A 24,399-nucleotide genomic window follows, 5' to 3' on the forward strand; every position below is an offset into this window, starting at 1 on the left:
CACTTGCCATCCATTTCTCCTTGAGTACCTCTCTGTGACTGGCAGGATAGATTACTTATCTCACACCACCACCCTGAATGTTCTTCCAGCTACATGTTGTTTTTCTCAATGTCACCTGTGCTTCAGGCCACAGTTTCGTAAGCATTTCCTAACAGCTGGCTGGAAGCAGAAAGGCAGAAATGGAGGGGTGTTGCCGGGAAGAGCTGCTCCTCTCACTGCAGCCAGAATGAGAGAGAATGAAGGAGCCAGAAAGGAAGGGGCCAGGATCACATGTAATGTTCAAAGCCATGCTCCTAATGACCTGGTGTATCCAATTCACACCTCCCCTAGCGAACCCACTCAGCTTCCGAACTTATCTATACACTGATCCACATGAAGTCAGAGCCTTCATGATCCCAGTCACGTTTCCAAAAGCTCCACCCTCTGCTGAACACCTGTGCCTTTGGGGGACATCTTAGGGGAGTGATGGCAAATAGCTTAGAGACCAGTGCCCCACTGCAACCCCAGGCCACTGATGTATTGCAAAGTGCCAACAGTGCAATTAAACCTGAATGCTATGGTTTTAATTTGAGAAAATCACCTCATGTGTTAATATCTTTTGCTTAAAAGAAAAACAGCACCTGTGCTATGGGTTGACCACCGTTTTAGACCTATCTGTAACAGCATTCTTAGGCCAAGCAGGGATTTGTAGGGGACAGATGTACCTAGAGTAGTGGGATTATACTAGAGTGTGTTAGTGAGGGAAATAAGAAAGAATAGAAAAGATTTGAATTTACAGGCCACAGTTGATGCTTCAGTAGGAGAGTGAACCAGCTTTTAGGAAGGTAATGGGGCAGCGGTATGTAGGAAGACTTCTGTGGAAAGACTGGGGAAAGAAGCCCAGTCCTCCCACAGTTTTGAAAGCCTGGTGCAGTTAGGTTACAGGAATGGACAGAATGACACAGCTGAGAGACCTTAGAATTGACGTGGTTTGAGGAGATGCTGTGTTGAATGTGAGGACCACAGAGCAGGGCTGGGAGACTTTGGGGGAGTCAGTCAGAGAAAGGAGTGAGCCGAGGGGAGCCAGTTTACAGGAGTTGTGTAGACTGCATTTGGACATGGCAGCCAGGAGTTCAGGGAAGCAGTAGGAAGTAGATGAAGGAGCCCCCCGCAGGGAGGGCTGTGAAGCCCAGGGCAGGGCAGGGTGGAGGGAGACCTGAAGGGCCTGGCCCTGGCTGTGGTGTGAGGAGGAATATTTAGGTTGCAGGGAGAAGCCCCAGAAAGGAAGGTTTCCTGTGGACTTAGATGATGTGAAAGCATGAAACTACCTCTGAGTTTGATCAAGGGATGGAGACTTACTTTTTTCTGCCTCCCTGGTTTAAGGAATGAGAAACAGGGGATGAGGCAGGAAAAGACATCACACACATTTCAGCTGCTTCCAGGAGTTGAAAATGAGACAATAGGTTAAAGTGGAATAAATGAAAGCTGTTCAGGATAATTAAGAGGGCACAACACGGGAACTCATAAGGAGGGAGACGTGGAAGGGTGCTGGAGACTCCACAGGACCATCTGTGGAGATGCTTGAGAGTGACAGTTGTGTGGCTCCCTCTGCTTCACTAGTCACCTGTGTGGGAGGTGTTTCCGCCCCTCATGAAGAGGCTAAGAAGTCTCTCACTTTAAGTCACCTTCTTTCCCAGAGGAAGACAAGCAGTTCCTTCCAGCAGGTTCCTCCCAGCTGCCCTCACTGTGGCAGTGGAGGTGCAAACGGATTTAGTCAATTCTCTGATCTCTGCATCCATACCTACAGATTTCAAACTGGGCTTCCTTTGACTCCTCAGTGACCCATTTTTTCTTTTATCTGTAAGGAAGACACTGTCTAATGCAGTGTTAACATGAAGCAGCATATCGATGTCTGATATATATTTTTATTATAAATATAGAGAAAATTTTACATATCATTGGACGGGGCTTTAGCCAGGCAAATTTAAATAATCCAGCACAGCTTGGAGGAGGGAAAGTGCAAACAGTCAGTGTCAGGGCTAGAAATCCCTTGAAGAGGTACCTGAGTAGGAGAACTCCCAGTGAATTCTATTAGAGGAGACCTGTTAGGCATAGCATGCGATCCAGCAATGAACATCAAATAAAACCTTCCCCTTACAGCCCCAAAGATGTTTTCTCTGTGTAGTAGCAAATGGCTTCTTGCGAAATACATTTGTCTTCCTTCTCTTTTCCCTTTTTATTCTAAGTCCTGTTGGGACTCATAGATCCCACGGGAGAAAAGGAAAGTTTCAGAGGCCAATCAGAAACCCCAGGGTGGGGTAACCCTCATGCGCTTATGGCGTTTTGTGGCCCTCAATCCTAAGGGCATCAGCACCAGGGGAGTTTCCCAGGTTTTAAACAAAGCCATCAGCAGGAGCCTATGGTTCCCTTTAGGGAGCTTTGCAGAGCTCAAACACACCATTGCAGAGGCCAAGGTGCCCTGAGACATTAGGGCTGACAGGTAGAAAATGCACAAGCAGCAATAAGGATCAGAAATGCAGCTGGTCTGAAGTGGCTTCAAAGTGAGCCAGGTCCATTTTGGCGTGAATGAGCAAAACCTCTTCTTATTTTTTCTTGGAGTCTTTGACAAAAAAACTTGAGAGGCTCCTGGCCAAGGGGACCTGAGTAGTTTTGGTGGCTTCCTACATACCAGTGTGGTAAGATGAGCTTATACAGCTAATTAAAAATAACCTTTTTTGTAGAAGTAAGCAGTTACAAAATTTAAAATGGTAAAATGTCTCAGAAAAGGGGAAAAATTACATGTCTCCAGTTGTGCATTCTTTACCAATAATTTTAAACACTGAATGAAGGACAACTCTGTTTTTTTTCCTGAGTTTCCAGAAGACTGCATGTCTCAAAGTGAATTGCTCTGTGTAATGGATAAAGAACTGGTGGTGAACTTAACACCAACTGAATTAAGTCAGCATGCTGCTGAATGTAGATGGCCCACCTGAGGAGAGTTACCAGCAGAAATAGATATGTGGAGAAGAAAAGTGTGGTGTTGTGGGTTCTCCTAAGTGTTACTTTCTGAGCCGGTGGTTCTCCTGGAGGAGCTTATCATGAAATAGCTTCCCCAATATGAGTTCAACCATTACCATCAGAGGAGCTCCAGAGTTTGTTGGTGAGAGTTGCTGAGGTTCACTTTGGGGGAGGTCTGGTTCTTACATGGAGCATGGCTTCCTGGCTTCAGAGGGGAAGATGTATGGTGTTTAATCTCCAGGAGAAACTTGTCATGCTTGGCTTTCTGGCATGCACTTGACTGTTTTTCTTGGCAGAGGAGCTCAGAACCGCAGTGTCACTGAGGAAGGCTGTAGTGCTTTTCAGGGCAGCCCTGGGCCTTGTTTTGAGTGTGGCATCTCAGCTCCAGAATAGAACCCTCAATCTACCAACACAGCTCATTCACCCTGCTGACATAGACCATTCTAGATTCCAACCTGGACCACTGGGCCTATCCAGCACAGATCTGTGACACAGACTGGCATTGAATAACTTTCTCCAGGGCTCTAGACTTCCAGTTAGACTCGTGGGAGGCATTGTCATGGGCTCCAGGTCTTCAGCTGGTGGCATGCAGGACTTCGCTGTAGAATCCAGGCCCTTGCCTGAATATTCTTGGTCTTTAGTGTTGTGGACACATTTCCTGCACTTTTTTGTGTTTAATTCTGGGTGACTGTCATAAATAATATTATCAATACAGTGTCCTGACTCTTTACTCTCCTCTCAGTCTGTCACTACAACACTCCAAACCCTCAGAGGTATTAAAGATTTATGTGCACTTTTGCACTTCCCATTCGGAGTTACCTGTGAGGCTTTGCAAGTCATTTCCCCAGATGTTTTTAGTGAATTCTCTCGAGATAGGCTTGTTAAAGTGCTTAGGTGGTATTCTAGCAAAACAGCAAGGTGTTTTAGACCACGTGCCAGGAGACAAAGCATAGAATTTCCAAGGACACTACTGGTTGCTTATCTGACTTTCTTGAGCATGGAAAGTTCACATGAAAATTTGCAGAGAAAGGCAAAGCCATTATTGATTTTACTTTCTACCTCCCCCACCATCCTTTTTCTGTTTTTTCCTGGCACATACAATTAAGTAGAAAAGAAATAACCCTCAAATGATGGCAAGTTAAATTACACTCTGATAGGATAGAAGTGGGATGGAAGGAAATGAGTATACTCTGAATAAATAACTTTAAAACAAATCTAGACTGGGGGAAGGGAGCAGCAGGGAACTTCTGACAACTGTCTCCCAAAATTGGCTTTGCCATCTTTCAATGACAAGGAAGTAGGGTTTCCTATAGACTCCCCGATGTACCTTTTCATTTATTGACATTGGAGGAAGGCCTTGCAGCCTGGAGGTGCTGCATGTGGGATGACAGAGTAGGGGGCTGATTTTCTTTTTCCTCCAAGTGTAAAGAAATCTCCAGGGAGGCCATGGAGTAGGTCAGCAGTGCTGTGACAGGATAGGTTACATTACTTCTTTTTTACTTCTAAATAAACTGTTTCTGGTGCTGTGCGGAGCGGGAAGTGTGAAGTTGATTGCTTTGGTTGCAGGTTATTGAAGTTCAGAGAAGAATATGCAATTTAATCCACCTGTAACGGAAAAGCAGCCTTCAATTAAATTACTATCATAGAACTTCATTGTGGCTGTCACCTCAATGTCCAAACATTTAGCTTTGGAAATGGGCTGATCTCTGCTTGCTGACATGGTGCTGAATGGTCCTTTGAAGGGATAAATTATGGTGATGCTGTGATACAGTGGAATATGATAATAGCAGTGAGGAGGAACAAACCACAGACATATGCAACATGGGCGAATCTCATAAAACAACACTAACTGAAAGAACACAGGTGCCTACAAGGGTGTGCTGTTAGGATCAAGGTCATGATTATTAGTAGACACTACGAAGATTCTTTTTTGTGGGTAGACATATAGTGTCTTGATTGGGGTGATGTTTTCATGCGTGTGTTCATCTTGTGAAAGTTCACACCCTATAACCTCATTCTTAGGTGAACATTTTTTTAGTATATGTGTATATTGCACTGAAAGCTTCAGTTGAAAAAAATCCTATAAAATTGTTATAAAATAAAGTAACCTGGTCCAGTAGAATGGAACATTTCCTTTGACAGTAAGTGCAGAATCAGACTTTAGGTAGATAAAGGAGGAGGAAGTGGTGACTTTCTTGTTTGGGCATGGTACTAGCTATTTTATGAGTTATTGCATGTCAACACTTCAATCTCCTTGTGAACAAACCTGAAGACTAAAGAGATGATGTTATGTGTCAAGGGTCAAAGAATTACTGGTCTTCACTGCTAAGCGTTACACACAGCCAAGGTGGGGATAATTCCAATGTTGCTGTGAAGTGGACTCATGGAAGAGATTAACCAATCATTCTTTGGTGCTCTATTGAGGAATTTAGGCCCAACTTCAACTTGTATCTGTGTCTTCAGAAACAACCCATTCTCCCCAGGAAAATTTCCGCGAGAAAATGAGCCAGTGAGCCTGGTTGTGATTACCTTGTCAGGGGAGTTATCAGAGAGGCCCGGACCTGGGGAAGCAAAAGCAGAGTTACTACACCATGGAAGTGCAAAGCTGATTTAAGGCCTTATGATTTAGCTGTAGGAGATAGCAGATTGTGGCTGTACTTGCTTCCCTTAGAATCTGTGGCCCAGACTGAGGGCATTAGACACAGATGAGTGGTGGGGAGTAGAGACACGGGAGACCTCCAGTCACCTCTGATCATTTCTACTGGTTTGCAAGGCCTAGATCCCCTTCCCCACCATGTGTTTCTTAGCAACATGCTTTAATGGCAAGAAGGGGCAGTGAGGGCCCATAGCACCAGAGCACCCAGGAACAGAGGAAAGTTACAGTGAGGAAGTGCCCGCATCCATCATAGAGACAAAGGAGAAGGAGTAATGTGAAGAAATGGCTCCTGGAGCCTGCCTAGCTCAGGGGAGTGAGCTTCTCTCCTGGCTGTGTCTCAGGGGACTCTTTTGACTAGGAAGGTTTTCAGGACTTGTGTCATCTTAGGGCTGGGAAGTGCAGCACAATTGAGACTGGGCAGTGTAGTTGGTGAATCTAGGGTTCTCTGCGAGGGCAGGGCACATGGTCGAACATACTCATTCTGACAGGGTGAGTGGCTTTACTTACTGCGATGGTAGACTTGAGGGTTTGTGCTCTGTGAGATCATACTGGTGGGTTTCCCTAAAAAGATATCAGACAGTGTGACTGCTATTCCCATGTGCAGGGCCTTTGGTCCCTGGCTTAGCAAGGACACTGTCAACAGATAATTCCTTGACACTCCCTGATGTCAATTCATTTTACAGTTGGCGTTGTCTTTCCTCTTAGTCCTCATTCTTCATGCTCACCATAATTCCTGCTTCCTCCCTTCCTGTTTCCAGATGTCTAGTTTTTAGCTCTTTTTTTCCCGTTGCTGGAGTCAAACCCAGGGCAAATGCTGCTGCTGAGCTATATCCCAAACCTTGTGGATTTAGTCTTTGTTGACCCTTCTGTGCCTCCCTTATATCTGTGCCTCTCCTATTTTGTTTTGCATAGGAAGAGTTTGTTTCTTCCCCCTTACGTTATTTACTGTCCAAAAGGATTTTGCTTTTTTATATTTTCTACTGAATTGCCTTGCTCCCTCATCCTGCTACTGTGACCAACAGAGTAAATTACTTACTGGCTGTGGGGGCTGTTCAGGCTGTGGGGGCTGTTCAGGCTGTGGGGGCTGTTCAGGCTGTGGGGGCTGTTCAGGCTGTGGGGGCTGTTCAGGCTGTGGGGGCTCTGTTGGCCCTGTTGGCTCTGTCGGTTTAATTTCTGCAGGTGCTTCGACCTTAGGTTGCTCACTGGAGGGATGGAGAACATAACTGAATCTGTTTCTTGAACTATGGATGAGAAAAACGATAGCCAAGAGACAGTGGAATGGAATACAGGGAGCATGAGGACAGGAGCAGGAAGAAGCAATGGAGTTAAGACTGAGCAGCAGGAGTTTAGGAATGTAAAGAGGAAGTCCAGACCCAAGTCGGAGGATAAAAGTGCTGCCCCCCCCCAAGCACGACAGAGAACATTGGAGGAAGAAGTGGAAAGGGCATCATACCCGCCAGTCTTTCTGTGAACCATTTTATATGCCAGGACACTCATCAGAATCACCACAGCTAGAACTAAAATCATCATGCCCATGCCGGCCAGCGAGGAGCCAGCTGGCTCTGGTGTTATTGCCTTACCTGCCATGGAAAGGAAAGAGAAAAGGCAATGAAAATGAAACTGCTTTCTAGTGGGATGCCTTGAGACACAATTCTTAACATGATGTAGCTCTGTGTATTCCTTTGACAAGTACACGTCTTACGGAATGTGTTGCAGTGAGGTGACTGGCAGGCCTTGTAATGCGCCCCCCTTACTGGTGCTTTATCTTCCCACAATTCTATCCTGGCCTTTGCAGGTGCCTGAAGGCTTTGGAAATGTGAGGAAGGCTGATTGTTATTTCTGTATGTTGTAACTTCCTATTGTTTGTGGTTCCATCTTTTGTCTGGGGTTCTGTTTGTGCTGGCCATGAATATGTGCCTATCAGCTCTCTTGTGGCAAGGGCTTACTTGACAGCAGGCGCAGGTTATTGCGCACTCAGAATTCATCACCTCCTTTTCATAGAGACCATGCTGCCCACCGCGGTTAACAGGGGCATAAAGACGCCCAGGTCTGCAGGACACAGCTTTCCTCTGCTGGGAGACTTTGCATCGAGAATTCTTCATCAGCCTTTCATCAGCCTTGTGCCATCTGTCTGAGATTTAAGTGCCCTGCAGTCCTAAGTTTCCGTTTACACACAGTTTCTGTTTACACAGTTGACTCTCCTGGAGCTCTAAAATCATATCACTTGTCTCATTTTATTTAAATCTCCGCCAGACACTTGTTTGGATGTCAGGGCATCTAGGTCAGGACCTGATACTAGAAAGCTGACGTAGAAGGATCACAAAGTCAAGTCTACCCTGGAAAATTTAGCAACTTAGTAATACTTATCTCCACAAAACAAAACAAAACCACCAAGAACAAAAACACTGGCAAGCCAGCTCAGTGTAATGGTCCTGGGTTCAATCCTCAGTACTGCAAATCAGTCAGTTTTATCAAGGAGCTGAAAGACTAGTACCCAACAAAACTATACGACTTTGCTGAAAATATTAGAAAGTACATAAATGGGAATTATTAGAAAGTACATAAAATGTTTTTTGGAAACAAGGTCTTGCTATGTAGTTTGGTTTGGCCTCCTCTTCAATCCCCTCTGTAAGTGCTGGGACTACAGGTTTGTACCACCGTACCTTACCTATGCTTAGGTATTGGAAGACTTAATGTGATTAAGAGACAGTACTACCCCAAATGATCTATAGATTTAGTGCCAGTCCTGTCGAAAGTTCAGTGAGATTTTCAGATAGTCATCATGGTGCATCCTGTAAATCCAGCACTGTGGGAGGATGAGGCAGGATGATGACAAGTTTAAGCCCAGCACAGGCAATTGAGCAAATTAGTGAGACCCCAAGCACAAAAGGGGGTGGTGGTAGCAGTAGCTGGGAATGTAGCTAGTGTGAAGGCCTCAGTTTCAACCACCAGTAATACAACAACAACAAAAAAACAAAACCCAGGGACAGGTTTTGCAGAAATAGAAAAATCCATTCTAAAATTCATATGTAATCTTAAGAGCCCCAGAATACCCAATACAATGGTAAATGAAGAATAAAATTGGAGTCACACAGCCTGATTTCAAAATTTAGTACAAAGCTTTGGTATCAAAACAGTATGCTCCTGGCATGAATAAAGATACATAATCAGTGAAACAGATAAAAATATGACAAACGAATGCTCCCATGAATGGCCAAATGATTTTAAACTATTTAAAAACGTTAATTGTCATGTAAGAACACCTATGCATGGGGTACAATGTGGCATTGAATATTTTATATAGAATGTGTGACAACCAGATCAGGGCAATTGGCACCCATCACATCAGCCTTTATCATGCTTTGCATTGTGTACATTTAAAACTGTCATTGCTACTTATTTTGAAATACAGAATTAAGCACTGACAGATATAGTTATCCTGCTGTGCTACAGAATGTTAGAAGTGATTCTTTGTATACAACAGGACTCCAGTGTGCAAAGTATTTTTGATGAGGATGCTCGTATTGTTACATGCAGAAAGGTTTCTTTGACAAAGATGTTGAAAAACCTGAATCTCCATGCACATGAAAGAAGTTGAACCTTTACCTGACATTATAAAGTAAAATTAATTCCAAATGGGCCAAATACCTAAATGTAACAGCTAAACTGTAAAATAGTTACCAGCAAATAGATAGAAAACCCTGGTTATGTTGGATTTGGCAATGATTTCTTGGCTCTGAAAACCAAAGCACACGCAACAACACTAAGAATAAAATAGGTAAGTTGGACCTCTTGAAAATTAAAAGGTTCTGTGTGTGAAAGGATGTTATCCACCTATGACCCAGAAATTCCTCTTCTGGATTTATGTACAAAGAATTTGAAATCATCTTTTGAAGCGGTGACTAAACTCCTGTGTTAAACACGGCATTATTTACAAGACCAAGATATGGAAACTCAGTGTCCATCGTGGATGAACGGATAAAGACAACATGGTCTGTGTACACAGAGGAATACTGTTTAGCCTGGAAAGGAAGTCTCTTCTGTGATTTCGGCAGCATAGATAAACCTAGTTTAGTGAAATAATCCAGGAACAGGGAGAGAAATAGTGCATGATCTCACCCATATGTGGAATCTAAAAAACACCAAACTTGAACTAAAGAGGAGAGTGATGGCTTTGAGAGATGGGGCAGCAGGGGAGGAGGCGAATGGGAAGTTGGTCAAAGGGTTCAAAGTTTCAGCTGGACAAGAGGAACGTGTTTTGAGACCTATTGGACAGCGGGACGGTTACAGTATATGATAATGTATATTTCAAAGTACTAACAATATATTTCAAATATCTTACCATACAAATGATAGATAAGAGGGGTGATGGATAATTATCTCAGTTCAACCGTTTTATATCATAAACAAATATCAAACAACCACATTGTAAATATCACACAAATGTTTTTCCTACTACAATCAAGCTTGGTGGCACATGCCTGTCTCCCTAGCACTGGGGAGGCTGCAGCAGAGGATCACTGTGAGTTCAAGGCCAGCCTGGACTACGTAGTGAGACCCTGTCTCAAAATGCAAAATAGTAAAGCAAAACTATTACAGTTTAACAAAAACAAAAAGTCCCAAACAATCCATGTAAAAAACAGACTTGAGCAGCCATTTCTCTAAAGAAGATATAAAAATGGCCAGTAAGAATATAAAAAGATGTGGAATATCATTAGTTATTAGGGAGGGGCAAATCAAAACCACCTCACACCCAGTAGGATATCTACCATCAAAACACAAGTCTTTTTGAGGATGTAGAGAAATCGGGACTTGTGTGCATGTGGGTAGGTGGGAATGTGAAATGGGGCAGTCACTGTGGAACTCAGTATAGGGCTTCCTCAAAAGATACTGTTTCTTATTTTGTAATTCCACAGCTCAGTATCAACCTTTCTGAAATCAAGGGTTTGAACAGATATTTGCATATTTTTCATGAACAGAATTATTAATCGACCAAACATGGAAACAATCCTAAAATCTATTGATGGATGAGTAAGTGACATGAAGTATACCCTATAAAGTGGTATATCCATACAATAGACTATCATGGTCTTAAAAAATAAAAATAAAGGAACAAAGTTCTGGTACATATTACAAAATGGATAGAGCCTTGAAGACATTATGCTAAGTGAATTAAATCAGACATGAATGAAGACATATTGCATAATCTTCTTTGTGTGAGAGGCTTAGAATACAAATAAATACAGAAAGAAGGGGGTTACTGCAGGCTGTGCAGTGGTGGAATGGGGTGTTATTGTATATTGGGTATAAAGTGTTAGTGTGGTAAGATGAAAAAGTTCCAGAAATGGATAGTGGCAATGTTACATAACAATATGACTGTACCGAATGTCAAGGAACTGTGCATTTCAAAATGGTTAAAATAATAAGTCTTGTGTATATTTTACCACATAGCACAGGAAAGTTAACAGAAAATAGTTTTAAAATAATCTTGTGCAAGGTGACAATCAATGCCACACTCAGGATAAGAAACTCTGTATGGTTAGCTTCCTTGCATGCACGGATTTAAGCAACTATTGAGGTTTAAAACTCTTCAGAAAAAAGAATGGGCCCACATTGGAAAATGTACAGACATTTTTCTGTTCATTATTCTTTAAAAAGTGGAGCACAAGAATAATTTACCTTGCATTTGGTATTGGAAATAGTGTAGCCATGATTTAAAATATAGGAAAACTAAGTATGGTGGCTTATTCTGTAGACCTGGCACTCTGCGGAGCTGAGGCTAGAGAATCACAAGTGTGAGTACAGTCTTCCCAACTTGATAATCTAGTAAGACAGTCTCAAAATAAAAGAAGAAGAAATAGGCTGAGGATATACCTCAGCAGCACAATGCCTGCCTGTCAAGCATGAGATCTTGAGTTTGATTCCCTGCACCAAGGGGAAAAAAAGAGGGGATTAGGGATGTGGCTCAGTAGGAAGGCTCTAGTCTTAATCTCTAGTAGTACAAACAAACAATCAATAATATGTGGGAGAATTCTCAGAGTCACATGTAAATGCCACCCCACTTTAACATAAGACATGAGAGTATCCACAAATGCTGGTGTCTGTGGGGCTAACTCCCTGTGAAGACTGAGGGGTGACTGTGGAGTCAGACCCAAAGATCATAACCACTTTGTGAGTTTCTTCACTGTATTTGTGTCTCAACTGATACATTCCCTGTGGCTTTTATCCATCTTGCACATTATTGGGTGAGAAATTCTCCCCAGAAGAGGTAGGAGAGGAGAAGCCACTCACCAGTCACATATAACCTGATGGTGTCACTCCTGCTGGAATTGACACCATTGGAGACCTCACACTGATAATCCCCGGAATCCTCAACCTTGACAGGCTTGATGGTGATGGAACTGCCTTCTACGTTCATCGTCATTCTGTCTGAGAGCCTCATATTGTGGCCTTCAAAGAACCATGAGATGGTTATGTCAGCGTCTTTAGAGACACAGTTCAGGACCACAGAATCGTCTTCTTTGAGATTGGTGCTGCTGGCGTGGATGGTGGGTTTCAACAAATTTGCTGTGGATAGAGGAGAGAATCAACTGAGCATGGGCCTCAGGCCAAGCTGTGCCCTTTCCTTGCATATTTAAACAAGAGCCACCGTGAGCTGTGTACGGTGACTCAGAGGACAGCCCTGACCCTCCACAGAGGTTGCATGCCTTGGCTCAGGTGACAGTAAGGATCGGCTATCCCTCCCTCTGAACCCAGCACACCTGAGACCCATCTGTTTCCATCGACCTCTCTGAGGGATCCACATGAGGAACATGTTATTAGCCAATCTGTCCAAAAATATCATTGGAAGCTTGAATGTTTTTTCCCATTGACTTTTTTTCTTTTAATTTAAGAAAGTCAAAGTGAAAGGTGGGAGGGCACTGTCTCCGCAGAGCAAGCATGGACAGAGGAAAAGAGCAAACAACAAGATAAAAGATTATCCTGAGCAAGGTAGGGTGGGCTATCATCAGGAAAGCCTCAATAGACACCCATTTACATTTTCTTTCTTTGAGACAAGGTCTCACGATGTAGTTCAGTCTGGCCTTGAGCTCACTTTGTCACCCAGGCTGGTCTCCTACTTGCAACAGTGCTCTTGCCTCAGCCTCCCAACTGCTGGGATTAAAGGCATGAGCCACCATGCTAAGCCTCCCACTGCCTTTTCCACAGTGTTTTGCAAGTTCTTTCTGTAACAGTAAAAGCTAAGTCACCTGTAGCCTGAAGAACATGTCACTTTTAAAGGACTTTGATTTCCTGACCAGTGGATTCAATGCCACAGTGAAGGAAATCAGCAGAGATAAATGGTCACAGTGTTCCCGAAAGACTGGCTTCACTCTCTCTGCAAACTTAGCCCTTTAGCCCTGCCCTTCCCTCCATGCAGGAGTTCACCGGGGAAGCACCACTCTCCCCGGTGGATCACTTGCAGGTACATTCTCAGCCTCAGACACCTGCAACATCAGAGCCAGTACCCAGCTCAGAGGCATCTGCCACAGGTGCACTTTTTCATTTCATTGCCTGCTGGGAAGGCTCAGTGCCCATTGGGGACATGATTTAGCAGATTCAGGACAGTTCACCCAGACCTTCTGCACCTGTCCTGTTCCATCCCAGATCGAGTAAGGGCAGAGCCAGTTCCTATATAAGACTGGAACAGAGCTGGAACAGAGCTCTGAGCTGCTGTATTTGTCCAAGAGGGATTTCCTCCTCTGTTTTGGAGAAAAACAGTGCAAAGATGTATCAAAGCCCTGTGAGTTCCTTGTAGCTCACAGAAGAGGTAAAAAAGAGATGACAGAAGGGCTGACTTACTGAGGGAAAGAACGTATGTGACCTTAAAGATGTACCCCATCCTAGTTTCTGTGTATCTCCAGCCACTCAGTGAGGCTTTGTGGGATTAGAAGAACAGTCTTTCTTTATTTCACACTGAACTCCAGCTCAGCCATGAGGAATTAGGAATCAAGGGGAGGACAGTCTTGAGGATGGGGCCAAATGCCCAGGGAGGATGAATATTTGCTTGTGTCTGGGGACACAGGCTAGGAAGTGACTTCTTTCCCATTATTTGAAAACTACCAAAACACTGCCCTAGGGTTGGTGCTATCACTCAAGAATGCACTTCCCAGTGACTGTAATATCCTTGAGAGTGCTCCTATTAAGGCCAGTGGCAGGGTTAGAGACGAGGCAGGTGTGAGATTGAATGTTATTTGCAGAGTTGTAAGGGACAGAAAGCTCCTAGGTGGATTGCAGGTGACTCTCATTGACAAGCGAGGAACACTGTGCAGGTGGGTTAGAGGCTGTGTGGCAGGAGAGGCTGAGGTTTGTCCTTGGATAGAAATGTAACTCTGGGGCAATATGATGGGGGCATCTGGGCCATTTGGGGTGAACAGAATAAAGCCACATGTGACATCATCAGAGGATTGGGGAAGCTTCTGGTATATAGAAGGCTGAGTGAGTATCCTTGTGAGCCATGTCACAACCTTGGTATGAAAACATCCCAACCAGATGAGGGGGTGCACCTCCATGGCTCAGCACCCACCTAGCATTCATCAGGCCCTGCTTCCATCCCCAATACTATGTACACAGGAAAAAGTCTAGGTCATATCCCTCTGTGTGGGCTGAATCTGAGTCCTTCCCCTGTTGTTAGACAACAGGTAATAGAGTGAATCCCTACAAGCAAGTTAAGCCCCTGTCCTCCTGTTGTGGGCTGAAGGTCAGACCAGCCTGGATGGCAGCGTCAGGATTGTTCGGCCAGCCCAAGTGTCCAAGAGAGAACACTGTTTGACCTGAACATCAGGGAAATAGATTAGAAGATACAACCACAATTACAAACACACTCAACCACCTTGTCTTTGACATAGAGGCCAAACATGTTCACTGGAAGAGAGAAAGCTCATTTATTAAGTGCTGCTGGAAAACCTCGCTTGCCATATGCTGAAAATTAAAACTAAACTTATGTTCATCACCATGCACTCAATTCAAGTCAAAATGGATCAAAGATGTAACTATTAAAACAGATACACTAAGTGTATTGGAAGACAAAGTTATCAGAAACCTTGAAGACACAGGGGTCAGTAGAGAATTCAACAACAAAAACCACACTGCATATTTCTGGAAATATGTCCAAAAATCAACACCTGGGTCCTTGTCTTATTAAAGATTTTGCATACAGAAAGAAGTCTATAACATAGTGAAAAACAAATTGGGAAGAAATCTTGGTCAACTGCTCCTCAGATAAAGGACTTCTGTCTAGAACATATACAGAGTTAAAAAAATCAGACCCTCCAAATTGAAAAGCCCAATCCAAAAAGGGGCATCTGACATGAAAAACGTTCATCATCATCATAATGAAAAATGTTCAGCATCATTGGTCATTAGAGAAATGCAAATTAAAACCACACTGAGATTCTGTCTTACTCCAGACAGAATGGCCAGGATCAAGAAAACAACCAATAACAAATGCCAGAGAGACTGTGGGCAAAAAGGAAGTCTCCTGCACTGTAGGTGGGAGTGCAGAGTGGTGTATCCACTGTGGATGTCAGACTGGAGGTTCCTCAAAAAGCTGGAACTGCAAGTCCCACTTGACTCAGCTATTCCACTTCTGGACATATTCCTAGAAAAAGTGAAAACATCATGCCACAGTGATACAAGTACACCCAGGTTCATAGTAGCACAATTTGTAACAGCCAAATCTTGGAAACAACCTCAATACCTGTCAGTTGAGGAATGGATAAAAAAAGATGTGGTATTTTTATACAGTGGAATACTACTGAGCTATAAAGAAGCATTACACTGAGGCTTTTATAGGTAAATGGATGCAACTTGAGACCACACTCATAAGTGAAATAAATCAAACTGACACGTGTAAATACCATGCTATCTTCTTAGTGTAAGAATCTGAAAAAGTACATAAGACAGACAATCTTCAATAAATATAGTGAAAGGGTAAGAAACTGCTCAAAAGGGAACAAAGAACTCAGGGAAAAGGAGCTAAGGAAAGGCAAAAGAAAAAATATAAATTTGCATGTACAAATTTAAGATAGCTAAGATGGTTGTGCTATTAATTCAATTAGTTCTTGGGACAAAACAGTTAACATTCCTAGGATTAGATCAATGTTGCATGTTTACATCTGGTAACCTGAGGAACTCTTCTCAAGATAACTGTGTAAAACAACGTTCGCTATGTTCCCTCTACCTTGTATTGAAAGCCTATATTGTTATTGGTTTGGGCTCTTTGTTACTATTACATCTTTGTCTCTTTGTTTCCTGTTTTTCTCATAATTCGTTATGGTTTTTCCTGTATTACAGAAAGGATAGATATACTTGTATGGGCATATACATGTGTAGAACTTCTCCTAAAGAGTCTACAAGAAATAATTTTATTACGTGTGATGGTATGGACAATTGCTTTGAAGAACAGGAGACGTTAAGGTAGCCATTGCGGATTTCCTATCGTTTTGTGGTGAAGGACAGTAATGCTTTTATTCTTTGCTTTGATTGTTTTTTAGCCTGTTTTCTATTATTTCATTTCGATACGGATGAAGGTACAGACAGCTATTTTGAAGAGAACAAGAGACATTACGATAGCCACAGTTGATTTTCCTATGTCTGACTTTGAAGGCCTGTAATGCGTTCATTCTTTTGTTTTGATTGGTTTTACACTATTTAATTTTGTTTCAATTCATCACTTTTGAAGACATGGACCACTATGTCTAAGAGAACAACAGACATTATGGTATCCACTGCTGATTTCCTGTTGTCTTGTTTTGAAATCGTGTGTTGCTTGCATTGTTTTCTTCTGATCTGCTTTGTTCTGTTCTGTTTTCCTTTGCTTTGCTTTGTTTTATCCTTACGAAAAATGAAGCCCATTTTCTGGACCTAAGAGAGAGAGTGGGCTGGCCTCTGCCTCTGACCCTGCTTACTGGGTGGTTAGCTGAGACCACTATAGTATACAAGTTACGCACAGGAAACATTCAGGGAGATTGAGTCACTTCATTTAGAGGTCACTGCATTCTCAGTTTCACACTCATAGGATCCTGTTTCATTCCTTGTGACAGTGAATAAAGTGAAACTCCTGATGCCGTCAGACAGTTTCAGCCTATCATCATCTTGAAGGATCTGACCATTTATCCACCACAGGAAGGTTGTGTCCTGAGTCTTGGATTCACATGTCAGTGCTATGGCTTCCTCACCCTCCCCAGGGCTACAGTTGTTGATTGTGATGTAGGGTTTGAGCAAGATTGCTGTGCAGAATACAGAGAGATGATTGCCTCGTGTGGTACCTTTGGTCTGGGCAAAGGCATTTTCCACCAGAGTGGAGCTGTCTCACCTCTTAGTCAACTTGAGTCCTTAAAGGACCAGAAAAGAGTGCATTTTACAGGCAGGTGCATGAGGACCTGAGCACTCAGAGGACACGAGAACAACTACATTTTGTCTGAAAAGAGCATAGGCCTTTTCATGTGGGAACCAAGCTGCAGTATTTAGTCATGGATAGACCCCAGGTGCCTCTCCTGTCCTCACTGCCAGCCACCTGGTTTGCCATGTGTCATGTATATGCTGAGCCCTCTAGCTGCACAGCCTTCCACTGCTCAGGTTCAGGTGTTTTCTCTCAGGCTGTGTCTTGCAAGGCTGTGCTTCAGATGAGTCATAATGGGATCTGCCACTGGGCTTAAACTTACAGAAGACCCCACAGCCCGGATGGAGGATGTTTGTGTGCAGAAATCACACACAAGGGGAGCAACACCAAGCCTGGTATTCAGCCCAGGGGTCAGCTTGAGCCCATAATGCAGAGAGATTCTCCCCAGGGGTTTCATGGTGACTGACAGGAACATGAGTCTAATAAATGATCTAGGACATTGGGAAGGGGACAAAGTTTAAAATGCTGAATCAAATTTTTGTTCTTGGTGTTTAATGTCCCTATTGCCACTGTAGGTGGTAGATGAAGACCCTAAGGGCTTTGACAGATTTAGTTAGCAATTTCAGACATTAAATTATGTCTCTGGGGATTTTTCATTTCTGTCCTTGGATCTAATTCCAATTACTTAAAGAAGTATTTCTCTAGGAGAACCATCACAACTTAGGCCAAGCCCTGAAAACTTTTCGGGTCACATCTGAATAAGATAGTTCCTGAAATCAGTTTGCAACTAGCTGCTCCCTGCTGAGGAGCCCCGTGAGCCTGGTTGGGAGGACAGACCTCATCAGAGGGGAAGTTGGAGGCATCCCTACTGTAAAATGAGGAATGATAGCAACTTCCAAGAAGTGGCACATCACTTTAGTAACACTGGAAGTCCACCTTCCCCGTTCCTTTTGGGAATGAGGCAAAGCAGGCAGGAGCCCAAGTAGGCATGTAAAATTTCCTGTCTTTTCTTTTGACCCCAGGAATCACCACTAGGGTTTTATTAAATTCTTCCAGATCAGACCAGACTAACTAAAAATACCATGGCTGATGAATCTACAGGATCTGTTTGTGATGATGGTGTCATGGGGACACAAGTGTGAATGACACAGGTACCAAACTCCTAAAATAGTGCTTGGGAGGCCAATGTCCTTAGCAGGAAGGGGTGTGGAACTATGAAGAGATGTGAGCCCCACATGGGGAGCAGGATGGAGTCAGGAGTCAGATAGGTGGAAATAGCCTGGAGTTTTGGGTTTTGCAGTTCTGTCCCTCTGCCTCTGATGCCTCTGATCCCCCCAGCTGAGTCAGCATAGACAGAGAATATGCTGGGACTTATCTTGTGGCCTGTGCTACCCACTGGCTCCTCCTATGTAAGGAGCAAGTCCCAGTGCAGGGCTCAGTAGAGGCCCCACCCTAGCAGGGGTCATTGCCTCATGACAGAGCCTTATGGGCCAGCTGCTGTGACTGATTTCTGTGACCTTTTCTTTTGTTCAGGAGGGTGGGTCTAGCCCCAGGTGTTAGTGACAGGAAGCTGGATCATCAGCCATGAGCCTGGGGGAAAGAATACAGCAATCTGTGTAGTACAGAAGCTGAAGTAACCAGAAGATTTGGACAGAGAAAGAGCTGAGAGAGCCAGAAATGGCCATGGCAGGGAGCAGTGCAGTTTCAGTGACATCACAATCCCCAGAGACCAAGAGACTCATAGCTGCCTCTGAACCAATGAGAGCACTCCTGCAAGGCTTCTCACAGCCCAGCAGTTCCAGCATCATTATGTGAGATGGCTCCTGGGGTCACCTCAGGAGCAGGGGATCACAGGAAGAGAAAAAGTACCTCAGCCTGTGAACAGGACAGGAAGCTACTGTGGCTAGAAACTTTCAGGATGCTGTGTGGAAATCCCAGTCTCTGAAAGTGTCTAGGTTATTCACTGATTGCTTATTTTTCCTCTCATTCATCACAATACTGTTGACTTGGCTGTGAATCTTGGGCATGTTGGTTTCACGATCCAGTGCAGAGAAAGAGAGCAGAGCCATCTCTTTTATACTCCAGGAAAGCGATCCTCAACACGTCAGGAAGATAGGACTCTCTAAGTCTAATGAGGGTGGCTGTGGGTTGGTCTCCTGAGCACAGAGCGCTGAACATTGCATTGAAGCAGGTGATTTAATTCTAGAGTAAAAATTGATTAACTCTATATTTGATATCATTAGTCTAACCAGACTCTGTATGAGCTGGTGATGATTAAGTTTTAAGAAACATGAATCAACAGCTGGAGTCGGGTTCACAGACATCTAAGAAATCTTCCATATTGGAGATCACAAGGCTGTGTTTTTGGGCATAGATAGGTAATGCCTCTGAGATGCTATCCCTGGTGTGTGTGACCTTGGTCCAGAAAATGTATTTTGTTGTGCATTTGTCTGTCAGTTATAGGATGCACAGGAAATGGTAACTGGTTTGCACGTTGTGGGTAAATTAATCTGAAATAGTCACATTTATGTGTCATTGGCATACAGTAGTTGCTGATTAGGCACGTATTACTTGTAGAATGAATTGGAGCAGTTCAAATTGGAAAGGGAAATTCGAGAAGTCTCATTCTCCTGTGTTCTTGCCCTTAGGAACACTGAGCTTCCTGTGGATTCTCACGAGTCAGTCAAGTTAGTTAATGGCTTCAGGCACCTGCGTACCTGTGCTATCTATGCCAAGTCTTTGAGAAAGGAAGACCCAGGTGCGCTTACCCATACGTGGGACTTGTGTTTGTGCACTTTCTGCTCTAGACACCAACTGTAGAGAAGTATGAGATTCAGACAGCCACTGAATTACTGCCTGCCATCATTCCTAAACAGTGGGTCACACTACCTCTGAGCCCAAGATCCACAGGATCACCCTGGTGAAGGTCTTGGGACAGAGATCTGAAGCAAGTGATTGAAGTGTCCTTCAGGTCAAACCCTGCATGAGATCCTCAAAGTCACATAAAAAGGAAGTGACTTTGAGGATGGATTGAGAGGCTCTCCTTGGGTCAAGTTATTCCACCCAATTCTCCTTGCTTCTGCAAAGTGGATTCAGGTAAAGATTGCAGCCTATTAAAGGTCATCTTCTCTGTATGCCTCCTGCACTATGGGATCAAAGCCCAGCATGGGGATGCAGTGTTGTAGGGTTGGGGCACCACCCAGGACTGACAGTTTTCTGTGTGTATGAAGTGAAATTAACCCCATCCCACATCCAAGGTCAGGGAGAACAACTCACAGGTTATACGGATCTCTGCAGACAGCTCAGCATACACACCATTTAGCGACATGATTTGTATGGTGTAGATTACTTGGTCGCCTCGGTTGACATTCTGGATCAGCAGGGATCCATTGGGGTATATTGTCTCTCGACCACTGTATGAGTCCCCTGTAGTAGACTCATTAGTGACTCTGGAATATGTTATAATCAATGTGGCAGGTGAAATCGATCCCCCACTGTACCACCTATACTCTGTAGGTTCCACTGTCACATTGTAGAGTCGTAGAAGAACATTTTCCCCTATATTAATAGCGCCAGGCAGTGTTTCAATAGCTGGTTCGGCAGTGGTAGGGGGGCTCCAGAAGGTCAAAAGTGATGCTAGAAGAGAGAGACAGAGAGAAATTCATCAAAGTGGAAACTGTTGGATGGAAAGATGGAGCCCTGAGTCCTGAGATGTTTTCATTGCTTAGTTTGACTGTTGCAGGCATGCGTGTCTCTTACTAAGCTATGGTCAGCAGTGGGACTTCGCTCCTTCCTTGCCCTTGAACTTGTCATTCCCTCTGTGTGGAACACTCTCCCCCAGGGGTCTGCATGGCTCACTGATCACTTCCCTCAGACCCTGCTCCCATTGAGGGCAGCTTGGAGACGCCTGTCCTGATCCCTCATACGGAGATCTGGTTCTTCGATTTCTCACCTTTTCCTGCTTTCTTTACTCAGTGGCTCTTGTCAACACCTGATTTCCCCTTCTAGATATCTCTATTTGATCAGTTTTCTTCCCTCTGGGACAAACGCTCAGTGAGCACAGGGCGCTGTCTGATTGTTTTGGATCCAAGGGTCTGGAACAACCTCAGATACCATAGAAGAATAGCGATGGCTCTGAGAGCCCTGTGTGCCCAGGGGTTTGTTTGCAGTTTCTGGGGGGATGCGTGAGCATAATGCTTCATACCCCAGGTGTGATTTTATTGGAGTCACTCTGACTCTGTTGTTGACATCAATAATCAAAATATAGTGGCCTGACAGGTTTTGTTGCTGATGTCCTAAATCCTGAGCAGGGCAGGCTGAGCAGGGATCACTGGGAGATCAATTCCAGCTTGGGCTACATGGATAGTTCAAAGGTAGCCTGAACTGCATAGTGAGCCCATGTGTCGATGAAAAAAAGAAATGTGGCCAGTGATTATTAACTTGTAACAGAGAAAAATGGAGCTTTTCTTCCTCCTTATTTAATACCCATGCACTGCAAGTTTCCTGTTCCTCAGGCTTCTGATCCTCTTTTGTGTTCTCTCCCCTCCTGCTCCAAACAGAAACCTCTGTCATCTCAGACTCCCAGTTTATCAGCAGACCCAGTGAGTATTTAGGGGTCCACCCTCTGGTATATCCTCCCAGGGACTGTCCCCTCTCACCTGTAAGCAGGAGCCCCTGCCAAGGAACAAACCCTCTGTGGAACGTGGCTGTGTGGGACTCCATGGTCTCTGCTGCCTGCTTTGTCCTCCGTCTGTGGAGAAGAGCTTTGGCTCAAACATAGACTCCCAAGCAGGCTGCTCAGGAGGGTCATCTCTACTGTGCTGTCTCCCTCTGAGCTGAGCCTCCTCCCAGGGAAAGGGCAGGCTTCAGAGTCATGTGATGTGGGGGTGGACTCCATGTCTAGAAAGCCTGGATCCCTCTTTCCCATTGGGTCCATCCTTCCCTGTATATTCCCCATTTTCTGTATGAAATTACATTACCACAGACCACACTTTGGGTCCAAGACTCTTGGGGACTCTGTCACCCTAGACAAGAACTGGTTCAACTCCTTAATGGCCTCTGCACTGTCCTGACTTTGAGGATATCTACAGCCTCGAAATTCCCTGGTGTTCCCAAATCCAGAGCTCTGTTTCCCTGTGATACACAGAAATCCAGTTGAGCATCAGTCCTCCCCTGGATTTTTGTGCATTCTGGGAAGGTAGAATGTACTGCCTGGAGAGAGATGACAGAGTTAATCTCTCAGGGATAGAAAGGGGCCAGCTGAGTGATGAATGGTGAGTGGTGAGGGGGACTTACCCTGTGTCTCTGGTGTCACCAGGCGGTCTCTGATCAATGTTTCAGGAGGAGCTGAAGTTCTGGGTGGGCAGGGATGGAAATGACCTGCATGTCCTGTGAAGGAAGAAGTGTGGTGGGATAAGTGGCTGTGGGCAACACGGTGTCAGTGGCAGATTTCTGGGACAGTGCCCCTCTCAACAAATCTGTGCTGCAGTGTGATCTGTATCCTCCCTGAGTGAGTTGCTAGCTCTCTGTCCTCTGGCCTGCTCAGTCACCTGTGCTCACACCTTCTCTGACCCCAAGGGTGCTGCCAGGAATGAGGGGACATGCTGAGACTCTTGACATAAATGGATCCTCAGAGTTCCAGAAAGGAATGGTTGGAACAAACCAGATATGTTGGAGGGACCCAGAAGTGCCCTTGGGGCTATGGATGGCAATCAGCCTGCATCTGCTCCCAAGCCTAAGCTAATTTCACTTTCCAAGAATGGTTTGCCTGAGTGTGAACTGTGTATGCTGATGTCTCCCCCTGGAGATCATGAGGGACTCGTTGCCAGTGTTAGGGACTGTGGCAGGGATGTTGACCATGCTCTAACTGGCTCTCACTGAATGTTAAATAACTCCTCCCTCTATTAAACTATTTTGATATACTTGTCAGAGATCATGTGAGCAATTGTCAGGGATTATTCTCACAATCTACCCAGATAATTTGTGAATCTTCATGCAAGTCCCATGTCATTTTATTACTGTAGCACTGCAGTGAGTTCTTATGTTGTTTTCTATGTAAGAGTCATAGATACCTCTGAGTCACATTTTTGTTGAAATCCATAGAAAGATCGATTCATTTCTAAAGTAGTGAGGTCACTGTATACGCCTGGTCTGGAACTCCTGGTGTCAGGTAATTGACCCCCCCACCCCCCCCACACACACTCCATTAGGCTTCAGGACATCAGTGAGTCTGAGCCAGGCTGGGTTTTGCCCTCCAGGGCCATTTGGCAGTGTCTGTTGACAGCTGTGATTGTCACACCTGAGGGAGGGAATGCTCCTTGTCTTACTGGGCAGAATCCCCTGATGTCGCTAAACACGCCACAAAGCACAGGTAACCCCACAAGTTTGAGAAGCCCCAAATGTCAGTGGAAACTGAAGAGTGCCCTGCACCCTTCCCTGCCTACCTAGAAGCTTCCCTCACCTGGCTTCTTCCCATTCTTCCCTTAGCCCAGCTACCTCATCCCCTCTCCCTCATTTGACTTGCATTCTCTGCACCTGCCCTTTGTCCAAGCCCAGCTTCACCTCTCCCCTCCCCTGGCCCTTTTGTACCTCTGGAAGGACGCGTCCACTAGAGGGCTCAATGCTGTGCCCTAAGCTCCTGTGACCCTGGCCTTCCCAGAGACAAAGGCAGCTGCCCCGCCCCATTCCTCACAAAGTCTCCAGGGTGAAGCCTTTGGGTCAGTTGCTAGGGAGCCAGGTTGGAAGCTCCCTGGAGGAGGCTGTGGCATGGACTGGTGGCACAGGACCAATGCCAGGGTGTGCATTGCTGTGGGAGTGTAGGCTCTTGATATATTGGGTTGACTGCTAAGGGCCAGAAGTCCTCTTGTGACCACCAGGGACAATGACTGGGCGTTTCTGTCTTGAAAGGCTTTCTCCTAGGATGTGTCTGTGTGCCCCGGCAGGGCTGTTGTGGATTCATCTAGACTGGACCTTCTGTGGATTCCTCCATGCATGGGGTCCTCTGTCACGTGGACAAATCAGGAGTAATGGGGCAGTCGCTGGGGCAGGTCTCCTTATGGCCTGTGGGGCAACTCTGCAACACATGGTCCACACTCAGAAAAGGACTTCCCTGAATGTGAGCTTCGCTTGCACTCAGGAGGTAGAGATGCAGCCTGATTACCATCCCTTACCCCAGAAACCCTCCCAGGGACCTCTCATGTCTTGCCTACTTCTTCCTGCATGTCTGAGGACCCTGGCTTGTCAGGGGTGCTTATGTAGCCTGCACACTTTTGCAATGACCCATAAATTAAGGGGATGGGGTGACCACAGTAGAGTGAGAAAGGAAGTGGGGAGAGTACATCCAGGGAGGACATAGACAGGCCCAACG

General features: G+C 44.8%; 1 protein-coding gene across 4 annotated transcripts; it reads right to left on the reverse strand.

The window, feature by feature from the left end:
- Positions 1-4,307: 4,307 nt before the first annotated feature.
- On the reverse strand, positions 4,308-23,791 carry Speradb (sperad-b). 4 transcript variants are annotated; one of them, NM_001172760.1, is given in 11 exon segments: positions 4,308-4,602; positions 5,527-5,558; positions 6,161-6,214; position 6,703; positions 6,706-6,855; positions 7,107-7,233; positions 11,945-12,220; positions 20,310-20,669; positions 21,692-21,783; positions 22,329-22,421; positions 23,622-23,658. In NM_001172760.1, coding segments are annotated over 7 exon segments (996 nt in total). In that variant the 5' UTR covers positions 21,756-21,783; positions 22,329-22,421; positions 23,622-23,658; the 3' UTR covers positions 4,308-4,602; positions 5,527-5,558; positions 6,161-6,196.
- Between the last annotated feature and the right edge of the window lie 608 nt (positions 23,792-24,399).

This window comes from Cavia porcellus, unplaced genomic scaffold (genome assembly GCF_034190915.1).
Source record: "Cavia porcellus strain 051 isolate PalLab524CR breed Dunkin Hartley unplaced genomic scaffold, mCavPor4.1 scaffold_7, whole genome shotgun sequence".
NCBI classification, from domain to species: Eukaryota; Metazoa; Chordata; class Mammalia; order Rodentia; family Caviidae; genus Cavia; species Cavia porcellus.